The following is a 12,246-nucleotide window of genomic DNA, read 5'->3' on the forward strand; positions in this document are numbered from 1 at the left end:
CCGTGTGGCGGTGCGAGCCGGCGGCGCGGGCAGCGGGCGGCAGCGGGCGCAGTCCCGCCGCGGGCCGCAGGGTGGTGCTGCCGGCCAAGGCGGCGCAGAGCGGCTGCGAGCGGGGAGGCGGCCGAGCCCAGCACGGCACAGCTCAGCCCAGCCGAGCCGGGCAACGGCGGCGGCGAGCGGAGCCCCGTGCCACCAGCTGCCGGACCACGGCGGTCGCGCTCCGGGCCAGCAGCTGGACTCGGCGAGACGGAGGCCGCCCGCCCGCTTGCCCCCCGCCCGCCGCGCTGCTGCCCGGCGCCGCTTTCCGCGGAGGACTGCGCGGGCGATCCGCGAGACGGAGGCTGTCCGCCGCCCCGACATGGCGACCGCAAGGCAAGTGCTCTGTCTCTCTGCTTTCCTCTGCCTGCCGCACGCTCGCTCCGAGCCCATGCGCTACTCCGTGGCCGAGGAGGCGGCGAGCGGCTCCGTGGTAGCCAACGTGGCGGAGGACGCGGGACTGTCCCCGGCGCAGCTCTCGGCTCGCCGCGCCCGCCTGGCCTCGGAGGACGGCCGGCAGCACTTTCGCTTAGACCGCGGCACCGGCCGCCTGGTCGTGGCGGAGAGGCTGGACCGGGAGGAGCTGTGCGGGCAGTCCGATACCTGCACGCTCTCCTTCGAGCTGCTGCTGGCAAACCCGCTGCAGTTCTTTCGGGTCGAGGTGGCCGTGGAGGACATCAATGACCATTCGCCCGTTTTCCCGGAGGAGCGAGTCACCTTTAAGATCCCGGAAACGAGCAACCCGGGCTCGCGTTTCCCACTGGAGGGGGCTCGGGACCTGGATGTTGGCAGCAACAGCGTGCAGGCTTACAGCATTGCTCCCGAGAATGAGTACTTTCGTGTGTTCTTTGGGAATCAGACTGGGGGCAAGAAGTACGTTGAACTGGTCTTGGAAAAGCCTCTAGACAGAGAGGAGCAGGCGGAGTTGGGTTTCAGTGTCATTGCTGTGGACGGGGGCTCTCCACCCAGGACTGGCAGCACTCAGATCCGAATCCTAATTCTGGATGCAAATGACAACTCTCCGGTCTTCACGCAAGATGTGTATATTGGGCAGGTTTTGGAAAATGCCGCTGAGGGCTCTGTGGTTCTCAGTGTTGTGGCAACTGATCAGGATGCAGGAATTAATGGAGACATCTCCTACCAGTTCAGCCAAGGGGCAGGCCACAGTCATGCAGCATTCGCAATTGACCCCACGACTGGTGAAATTAAACTGACAAAGCCTCTGGACTTTGAGGCAGCAGAGAAATACGAGCTCAGTGTGCGGGCCACAGATGGTGGGGGCCTGTCAGCAATCTGCAGGGTGTTGGTGGAGGTGGTGGATGTGAACGACAATGCACCGGAGGTGGTGGTCAGTTCCTTCAGCAGCCCGCTCCCCGAGAACGCATTACCTGGGACAGTGGTGGCCCTCTTTGCTGTCAGGGACCGGGACACTGGTGCCAACGGGAAGATCTCCTGTGCCCTTGCAGACCAGCTGTTGTTCTCCTTGCGTCCAGCCTATAAGAATTACTATGAGGTGGTGACTGTGAGCACGCTGGACCGGGAGGAAACAGCATGGCACATCCTCACTGTCACAGCAGCAGACGCTGGTTCACCTCCTCTCACGACGACCCAGACCTTCACGGTGGACATCTTGGATGTCAATGACAACGCACCAGTCTTCAACCAGACGTCATACACCATGTACGTATGTGAGAACAATGTCCCCACGGTGCTGGTTGGATCTGTCAGTGCTGCTGATGCTGACGTGGGTCCCAATGCCAAGGTGACGTATTCGCTGGCAGCAGCCCACTCCACAGAGCAGCCCCCCTGCTCCTGCATCTCCGTGAACTCTGAGAATGGGTATGTGTTTGTGCTGCGACCCCTGGACTACGAGCAGGTGAGGCAGATCGAGGTCTTGGTGAGTGCCTCCGATGCAGGGTCTCCTCCCCTTACTGCCAATGTCACCGTCCGCCTTGTTGTGGTGGACGAGAACGACAATGCTCCACTGGTGCTGCACCCGTCCCAGGACAGCAGCCCACCTTCAAGCGAGCTGCTGCCCATGTCAGCGGAGGCAGGGTACCTCATCACCAAAGTGGTTGCTGTCGACGCCGACTCGGGTCAGAACTCGTGGCTCTCGTACCAGCTGCTGAGGGCCACTGACCCTGGGCTGTTTGCAGTGGATGCCCAAAGTGGGGAGGTGCAGCTGAGGAGGCCAGTGACAGAGAAAGATGCCACGAAGCAGAAGCTCGTCGTCCTGGTGCGAGACAACGGGCGGCCACCACTGTCAGCCACTACTGCACTGAGCGTACTCCTGCTCAAGGACTTCTCAGACATGCGCCTACCACAGAGCAGCCTGGCCATGGAGGATGAGGGTGGCTCCCTGACAACCTATTTAATCATTTCATTGGTCTTTGTCTCGCTCCTCTTCCTTGCTTTCACAGCAGCCTTCGTCACTCACAAGGTGTGCAAGAGAAAGGATCTGAAGGGTGGACGTGAGCTTTATGGCACTGGCAACTTGCAGAGCGGCGTGGCTGATGCGGCCACTGCGGGGACCCTGCCCCACGCCTATTGCTATGAGGTCAGCCTCACAACGGGCTCGGGCAGCAGCGAGTTCAAGTTCCTGAAGCCCATCCTCCCCAGCTTGCCACCACAGCACTGTGCCATGGGCAGGAGCACTGACGATGAACAGGATTTCTCCTGTGGTCCTGTTGCTGCAGAGGATGTGCCACGACGCAATCCTGGGACGCTCTCTGCAGAACAGTTCAACAGTCTTTCCTTTAACTAGCACGGAGTCGCTATGGCCAGAGTCATCATGGCTCGTGATAGAAAGGGACCTTTGTTATAGCAGGTGGGCATGGTTCCTTCAGACGAAATCTGCATTTTTGATTGTCATGAATGATTTCCCCCAGTTTGTGAGTCAGAGAAATAGTTGTCTTTCCCTTCAAGAAACAATGAAACAAAAGAACCTAAAGGCTCCTTAATCAGACACTATCAGGTTTCAATTCTGTGATGTCTGTTTTTGAAATGCTTTGAGAGTGGGGTTAGTTGCAGCGTGCTCAGAGTTCTTGTCTTGCTTGCTCTTAGGCAAGACCATGAAACTCTTATTCTGTACTGTAACGCAATGTCAGACACATGACATCTTTGCTGAATTGCAAGTAGCCCTCCTTCTTGGTCAGAAACGCAAGGAATTTGTGAGTACTGTATTTACAATGTGCTTCAAGCACGGGTCTCTTTATTGTCTGGGTTCTGGATGTCTCTGAGATGTGTGGCTCTTTGTGTTATTGCCTTCTGTTCTCTAAATCTGTATGGGGGTTGTGTGTCTGCATATGCTTCCCAGTGAAGCGAGGAGTTGCTCCCATCCTGCCATTGCGATGCTCTCCATTCCATCTCAGCAGGCAAGAAGGCTATTTTGACCCTTTTTATGTTTAGTGATCTCATCTTCTCTATGGGACAGCAGTAAAATGGACGAGATCTTCCTTTGGCCCAAAAGATGGTGTTTGTATGGGCTGTGTCCTTAGAATTCACTTGGAAAACCAACAGCTCTAATGGTGTTCAGAAAGAAAGGAATGGAATGGAATGGAATGGAATGGAATAGAATAGAATAGAATAGAATAGAATAGAATAGAATAGAATAGAATAGAATAGAATAGAATAGAATAGAATAGAATACTTCAATTGGAAGGGACCCATATGAACCATCTTGTCCAAATGCCTGGCCACTTCAGGGCTTACGAAATGTTCAGGGCATTGTCCAAATGCCTCTTCAACATTGACAGGCATGGGGCATTGACCACCTCTGTAGGAAGCCAGCTCCAGTGTTTCACCATGCTCCCTGGAAAGAAATGCATGCACATGTCACATTCGAACCTCCTCACTGCAGCTTTGAACTGTTCTCACGCATCCTACCACTGGATACGTGGGAGAAGAGATCACAAGCTCCCTCTCCACTTCCCCTCCTCAGGAAGCTGTGAAGAGGAATGAGGTTGCCCCTCAGCCGTTTTTTCAGCCACTGAATACAGTGGGACAATCCCCTCTCTCGAGTGGCTGGCCATGCTGTGTTTGGCGCACTGCAAGCTGCAGTTTGCTCTCTTGGTTGCCAGGACACACTACTGGCATGTTTTGGGCCTGCTGCCAAGCAGAACCCCTAGATCCCTTTCTGCAGGACTGCTCTCCAGCCACTCCTCTTGCAACTTATACCTGTGCCCAGTGTTAATCCATCCCAGGTGCAGAATCTGATATTTGAACATGTTAATTTTCATGCCCTTGGTGACTGCCCAATGCTCCAATCTATCTAGATCCTTCTACCAGGCCTCTTGTCTCTCAAGAGTCAACAGAACCTTGCACTTTGGTATCATCAGCAAAGTTGCTAATGGTGCATTCATCTCCTGCATCCAGATTATTAATATATGTAGGGAACAGAACTGGCCCTAGAACTGAACCCTGAGGAACACCAGTGGTGACTTGTCACCAGCCAGATGTAGCCCCATTCACTACAACCCTTTGAGCCCAAGTCTTCAGTCACTTCTTCACCCAGCACACCATGAACGCACTCATCTCACAGTTGGGCAATGCCTCCAGAAAGATTCTGAGAGGGATGGTATCAAAAGCTTTACTAAAATCCAGAAAAAACTCAATCCACCACCTTCCCTTCATTTCCAAGGCACGTGACCTTATCATAGAAGGATATCATTTTAGCTAAACAGGACTCTCCCTTGTTGAACCCATGCTGACTGTGCCTGATGACTGTGTTTTTCTTCAGATGTCTTTCAGCAGTACCCAGTTTGATGTTCAGCATAGTTTTCCGAGGAGCTGAGGGAAGACTCACAGAACTGTAGCTTCCTGGGTGTTCCTTCACACCCTTCTTGTAAATTGGAAGCACACAGTCCAGCTTTCAGTCAGCAGGGCCCTCTCCAGAGTTCCAAGACCCTTGGTAGGTGATTGAGAGGGGTCATAACATCTGCTAGTTCCTTCAGTAGTCTGGGATGAATCCCATTGGGCCCAGTAGGACTTCTGAACATTCAGCTGATAGATCTCTGCAATCTTCCTGCAAAGCGTGACCTTGCTTCCAGAGACGATGCAATTGCATTTTTCTCTTGAGCTGAATGAGGAGTTCCCTGTTTGGCCAAACTGGTCTTCTGCCCCGCTTGCTTGACTTCAGACACAGTAGAATTGCTTGCTAATAGACAATAACAATACAGAGTTGTGCATCCGGGGGATTGCCTAGGACAAGTCAGTCATCCCCTTGTATTATGACTGCCCCGGCTAAGAAGAAAAGGCTTCAGGGCACGGGGGTGGCTGGTTGAAGTATCAGGGGCACAGGTGGTGTTTTCTTCAATCCCGTCAGTGGCAGGGAAGAGCACTGAAAGGGGCAGGAAAACTCACCTGATTAACAGGTGGCTCAGAAACTGGTGCCATCGGTGGAATTTTGGTTTCTTTGATCATGGGGGAGTTTACATGGCACCAGGACAGCTGGCAATAGATGGAGTTCAATTGTCTCCAAGAGGAAAAAGAATTCTTGCCCACGAGCTGGCAGGCCTCACTGAGAGGGCTTGAAACTAGGTTTGAAGGGGGAAGGTGACATCGCCCAACTCACTAGAGATGAGCCCAGGCATGGCATGCCAGTGTCAGGGGTGAAATCGACAGCCCAGCTCAAGTGCATCTACACCAAAGCACGCAGCATGGGCACTACAGAATTGGAGCTGGAAGCCATTGTACAGCAGGACAGCTATGACTTGGTTGCCATCACAGAAACGCGGTGGGACAGCTTGCCTGACTGGAGTGGTGTCATAGATAGCTACACACTCTTTAGGAAAGACCGGCAATCAAGGCGAGGTGGTGGAGTTGCTCTGTCTGTGAGGGAGCAACTGGAATGTATTGAGCTCTGCCTGGGGGGTGGATGAAGAACGAGTTAAGAGCTTATGGATTAGAACTAAGGGGCAGCCTCATACGGGTGACAATTTTGTGGGTGTGTACTACAGGCCACCTGACCAGGAGGAGGAAGTTGATGAGGCCTTCTACAAGCAGATGAAACCAGCCTCAGAGTCATAGACCCTGATTCTCGTGGGGGACTTCAACCACACTGACATCATCTGGGAAGACCATACAGGCAGGCACCTGCAGTCCTGGAGGTTCCTACAGAGCATCAATGATAAATTTCTGATGCAAGCGGTGGAGGAACCAACAAGGAGAGGCGCTCTGCTGGACCTTGTCCTAATGAACAAAGAGGGACTGGTTGAGGATGTGAAGGTTGGAGGTAGCCTCGACACCATGAGATTGTGAAGTTCAGGATCCTGCGTGGAGGAAGCAGGGCGATAAGTAGGATCAAAAGCCTGGACTTCAGGAGAGCTAACTTTCGCCTCTTTAAGGAGATACTTGGAGGCATCCCATGTGTCAGGGATCTAGAAGGCAGGAGCGGCCACGAGAGCTGGTCGCTGTTTAAACATCACTTCCTCCATGCTCAGGATTGGTGCATCCCCGTATGCAAGAAATGTAGAAAAGGAGGCAGGAGACCCGCATGGATGAGCAAGGATCTTCTAGGGGAGTTCAGATGGAAGAGAAAGGTCTAAGGAATGTGGACAGAAGGACAGGCCACTTGGGAAGAGTACAGGAATGTTGTCAAAGCATGCAGGGATACAACGAGGAAGGGTAAGATCCACCTGAAACTGAATCTGTCAAGGGATGTCAAGGACATCAAGAAAAGCTTCTGCAAGTACATCAGCAGCAAACGGAAGACTAGGGATGATGTGAGGCCACCGCTGAGGGAGGTGGGTGTGCTGGTGATGGAGGATGCAGAGAAGGCAGAGTTACTGAATGCCTTCTTTGCTTCAGTTGTCAGTGCTAAGGCTGGCCCTCAGGCATCCCAGGCCCTGGAGGTAAGAGAGGAAGCCTGCAGAAAGGATGACCTTCCCTTGGTCGAGGAGGACTGTGTGAGAGATCACTTATGCAATCTGGACGCTCCACAGATCCATGGGCCCCGAAGGAAAGCACCTACGAGTACTGAGGAAGCTGACAGATGTCATTGCAGAGTCACACTTCTTCATCTTTGGAAGGTCCTGGAGGACAGGAGAGGTGCCCAAGAACTAGAGCAAAGCCAAAGTCACTCCAATCTTGAAAAAGGGCAAGAAGGAGGATCGAGGGAACTACAGACCAGCCAGCCTTACCTCCATCCTGGGAAAGATGATGGAGCAAGTCATTGTAGAGGTCATCACCAAGCAAGTGGAGGAAAAGAAGGTTATCAGGAGTAGTCAGCATGGATTCATCAAGGGGAAATCATGCTTGACCAATCTGATAGCTTTCTACGATGGCAAGAGTGGCTGGGTAGATGAGGGGAGAGCAGTGGATGTTGTCTACCTCGACTGCAGCAAGGCTTTTGACACTGTCTCCCAGAATATCCTCCTAAGCAAGTTCAGGAAGTGTGCACTGGGGGAGTGTTCAGTGAGGTGGATTGAGAACTGGCTAAATGGCAGAGCTCAGAGGGTTGTCATCATCGGCACTGAGTCTTGTTGGAGGCCTGTAAGTAGTGGTGTTCCCCATGACTCAGTACTTGGCCCAGTTTTGTTCAACTTCTTCATCATTGATCTGGATGAAGAATTAGCGTGTACCCTCAGCAAGTTTGCTGATGACACAAACCTGGGAGGAGTGGCGCATACACCAGAAGGCTGTGCTGCCATGCAGCGAGACCTGGACAGTCTGGAGAGTTAGGTGCAGAGGAACCTGCTGAATTTCAACAAGGTCCAGTGCAGGGTCCTTCAGCTGGGGAGGAAGAACTCCATGCACCAGTACAGGCTGGGGCTGGACCTGCTGGAGAGCAGCTCTGCGGAGAGGGAGCTGGGTGTGCTGGTGGATGACAGGTTAACCATGAACCGGCAGTGTGCCCTTGTTTCCATAAAGGCCGATGATCTCCTGGGGTGCATTAAGAAGAGTGTGGCCAGTAGGTCGAGAGAGGTTCTCCTCCCCGTCTACTCTGCCCTAGGGAGGCCCCATCTGGAGTCCTGTGTCCAGTTCTGGGCTCCCCAGTTCAAGAAATATGAGGAGATATGAGTCCAGCGGAGAGACACGAGGATGATTCGTCAACGGGAGCATCTCTCCTATGAGGAAAGGCTGAGGGAGCTGGGCTTGTTCAGCCTGAAGAAGAGAAGGCTGAGAGGGGACCTTATAAATAGAATCATAGAATCATAGAAAGTTTTGGGTTGGGAGGGACCCCTAGAGTTCATCTAGTCCAACTCCCCCACAGTGAGCAGGGACACCACTAACTAGATCAGGTTACTCAGAGCCCTGTCCAACCTGGTCTTGAATGTTTCCAGGGATGGGGCCTCCACTACCTCTCTGGGCAACCCGTTCCAGTGTTTCACAACCCTCATTGTAAAGAATTTCTTCCTTATATCCAGCCTAAACCTACCCTGTTTTAGTTTAAAACCATTACCCCTCGTCCTGTCACTGCTGTCTCTACTAAAAAGATTGTCCCCATCTTTCCTCTAGGCTCCCCTTAAGTACTGAAATGCTGCAATCGGGTCTCCCCGCAGCCTTCTCTTCTCCAGGCTGAACAAGCCCAACTCTCTCAGCCTGTCCTCATAGGAGAGGTGCTCCAGCCCTCGGATCATTTTTGTAGCCCTCCTTTGGACCCGCTCCAACAGTTCCATGTCCTTCTTGTGCTGAGGGCTCCAGAGCTGAACGCAGTACTCCAGGTGAGGTCTCACCAGAGCAGAGTAGAGGGGCAGAATCACCTCTCTCGACCTGCTGGCCACGCTTCTCCTGATGCAGCCCAGGACATGGTTGGCCCTGTGGGCTGCCAGCGCACATTGCCGGCTCATGTCCAGCCTTTCATCTATCAGTACCCCCAAGTCCCTCTCAGCAGAGCTGCTCTCGATCCTTTCATCCCCCAGCCTGTACTGATAGCGAGGATTACCCCGACCCAGGTGTAGGACCTTGCACTTAGGCGTGTTGAACCTCATGAGGTTCACACAGGCCCACCTCTCCAGCTTGTCCAGGTCCCTCTGGATGGCATCCCGTCCTTCTGGTGTCTCGACCGTAGCACTCAGCTTGGTGTCATCTGCAAACTTGCCGAGGGTACACTCGATGTCGCTGTGCATGTCATTGATAAATATATTGAACAGCACCGGTCCCAGTACGGACCCCTGAGGGACTCCACTCGTCACTGGTCTCCATCTGGACATTGAGCCGTTGACCACTACCTTTGGCTGCGACCATCCAACCAATTCCTTATCCACCGAACGGTCCACCCATCAAATCCATGGCTCTCCAATTTAGAGAGAAGGATGTTTTGGGGGACCGTGTCAAAGGCTTTACAAAAATCCAGATAGATGACATCCATAGGTTTTCCCTTGTCCACCCTTGTTGTTACACCATCATAGAAAGCCACTAGGTTGGTGAGGCAGGACTTGCCCTTGGTGAAGCCATGCTGGCTGTCTCGAATCACCTCCCTGGCCTCCATGTGCCTTAGCATATCTTCTAGGAGGATCTGTTCCATGATCTTTCCAGGCGCAGAGGTGAGGCTGACAGGTCGGTAGTTCCCAGGATCTTCTTTTCTACCCTTTTTGAAAAGGGGCACAATCTTTCCCTTTTTCCAGTCACTGGGAACTTCCCCTGACTGCCATGACTTTTCAAATATCATGGAGAGTGGCTTGGCAACTACATTAGCCAGTTCCCTCAGGACTCTGGGATGCATCTCATCAGGTCCCATGGACTTCTGCACATTTAGGTTCTGCAGGAGGTCCCGAACCTGGTCTTCACTTACAGCTGGAGGGATTTTACCCTCCTGGTCTCCTTCATGCCATTCATCGACTCGAGAGGGGTGAGGAGAGAGGTTGCCAGTGAAGACTGAGGCAAAAAAATTGTTGAGTACCTCAGCTTTCTCCTCATCTGCTGTTGCCAGTTTGCCGGTCTCGCTCATGAGCAGGGGTACGCTTTCTTTGACCATCTTTTTCCGGCTGACATACCCGTAGAAGCCCTTCTTGTTATTTTTCACATCCCTTGCCAAGTTCAGCTCCTGCTGTGCCTTGGCCTTCCTGACCCCATCCCTACACAACCGGGCAGCTTCCCTATAACTCTTCCCAGGAAGCCAGTCCCTGCTTCCACTGCCTGTGCAGTTCCCTCTTCTTCCTTAGTTTGACCAGCATCTCTTGCCTCAGCCATGCCGGTCTCTTCCCTTCTCTGCCCGACTTCTTACACTTGGGGATCGAGAGCTCTTGCGCTCTGTGGAATACATCCTTAAAGACCTGCCAGCTCTGTTCTGTTCCCCTGTCCCTGAGGATCGTTTCCCAGGGAGTTCTTCTGACTGTCTCCTTGAAGAGCTGGAAGTTTGCCATCCTAAAATTTAGGGTCCTGACTACACTCTTCGTTATTCCCATTTCCCTCTGTAGGGTTAGTTCCACCAGCGCGTGGTCACTGCAGCCCAGGCTAACTCCGATCTTGACATCCCCAACGAGCTCATGCCTACAAGTGTCTTAAAGTTCGGTGTCAGGATGGGGCCAGACTCTTTTCAGTGGTGCCCAGCAACAGGACAAGGGGCAACAGGCAGAAACTGAAGCATAGGAAATTCCAGCTGAACACAAGGAAGACCTTCTTCACTAGGAGGGTGACAGAGCACTGTAACAGGTTACCCAGAGAGGCTGTGGAGTGTCCTTCTCGAGAGGTATTCAAGACCCACCTGGACAAGGTCCTGTGCAGCCTGCTGTAGGTGACCCTGCTTCGGCAGGAGGGTAGGACTAGATAATCCACAGAGGTCCCTTCCAACCCCTACCTTTCTGTGATTCTGTGATTCTGTGAACGTTTGATATTAACTTTCTTGTATTCTCCCTTCTCTGAGGTAAAGATTGACAAAGTACATTACTTGAGTCTGGAGGTGCAGCTGGTAGAGCATTCAGGAAAGATGAGAGCAGGGAATTGCTGGCAGGCCTCTGCAGGTCTTCTGAGCACTGACCTTCTGACTGCCACAGAGACCAGTTCGATCCAGGTCAGGGAAACTGGTCGCTCTGCCAAGGGGGTCCCTGAGTGGGCAAAGGCCTCTGCAAAGCAGTGAGGTGGCGGGCAGTAAGCTTTCCAATTCTCCCCACAGCTCCATCTGCAGATGGGAATGGTGAGCTGGTGAAGAACATGTTTTGTTTCTAAATGTTTTGGGGGATGGATGGCAGAAAGATAGTATGCATGTTTGGGGGAAGACAGGGAGGTGGACATTTGGTGAGCGAAACCTGCTGGCACTGAGAGGCTTTGATCTTTGGAAATGCAGAGAACTAGAGGTGCCCCTTGCACAAGGCCTTGATGAAAAGGTAAGTTCCTGAGGACCCGCTAGTGTAGCGATGCTGACCAGAAGACCGTTGTACATCAATGAGTGAATAACCCAGAATCCAGTTAACCTGGGCAGAACCATTGTATCGTTTAGGTTGAAAAAGATCCTTGAGACAACTGAGTCCAGCTGTTACCCCAACACTACCAAGTCCAGCACTAGACCATGTTCCTAAGCACCACATGCAGGGATGACGACTCAAACTCTTCCCTGGGCAGCCTGTTCCAACACTTGACAATCCTTTGGGTGAAGAAGTTTTTCCTAATATGCAATCTAAAACTCCTCTGGCAGAACTTTTAGACCATTTCCTCGACTTACATGGCTGGAGTCCTGTGGGAAGCTACTCCTCTCAGTGTTCTCCGCATCTTAACTATGGTGGGACTATTTATTCCAGTCACTTCCACTACTGTGAGCTCTAGTAAACAGCATTGTAAAGACATGTTGATGATCAGTGTGTATCTCTTACTAGGATGACAAGGAACCAGCCCCTCCCGGTGTAAAACTGCTGCTCTCAGGTCATTCCAGCTCAAAGGGTTTGTGTGTCTGATGCAGTGCTTATGCCAATGGTTTATCACATTTTTTACCCTATGAGAGGTGAGATGTTGTTGGGTGTATTGGAGGGTCTGAACACACTGCTGAGCTTTCCCGAGGGGCTCTTTGGAGGTGCCATTTCAAAACCAATGAGGAGGGCAGGACTCATTGGAGAGACTATCCTGGAGGCACATGTACGAACTGGAGGTGCAGGCACATGAAGGCGGTGACCTTTTCGGTGTGGCAAATGTGACACTCAAAGTGACAGACGTCAATGATAACAAGCTGAAACGGACAGTCACTTCTCAGCTGAGCTCGATGTCGGAGGACGCCCCGACGGGGACAGTGGTGGCCCTGCTGCAAAGTGACGGGGCGGGCAGCGGACGGCGGGTCGCCGG

At 52.7% G+C, this 12,246-nt stretch overlaps 2 protein-coding genes across 2 annotated transcripts in view; both read left to right on the top strand.

The window, feature by feature from the left end:
• The window catches only part of LOC142364000 (protocadherin beta-16-like), a 33,398-nt gene that overhangs the window by 2,923 nt on the left and 18,229 nt on the right, over nucleotides 1-12,246 (top strand). The gene's annotated exons all lie outside the window — the stretch shown is intronic.
• LOC142364013 (protocadherin beta-15-like) lies at nucleotides 234-12,241 on the top strand. Its single transcript, XM_075442110.1, has 2 exons — nucleotides 234-2,863; nucleotides 11,787-12,241. The coding sequence occupies exon 1, from the start codon at nucleotides 359-361 to the stop codon at nucleotides 2,798-2,800; it is 2,442 nt and encodes an 813-aa protein (XP_075298225.1). The 5' UTR covers nucleotides 234-358; the 3' UTR covers nucleotides 2,801-2,863; nucleotides 11,787-12,241.

The sequence above is a fragment of the Opisthocomus hoazin genome, chromosome 23 (assembly GCF_030867145.1).
Source record: "Opisthocomus hoazin isolate bOpiHoa1 chromosome 23, bOpiHoa1.hap1, whole genome shotgun sequence".
In the NCBI taxonomy this organism is placed as follows: Eukaryota; Metazoa; Chordata; class Aves; order Opisthocomiformes; family Opisthocomidae; genus Opisthocomus; species Opisthocomus hoazin.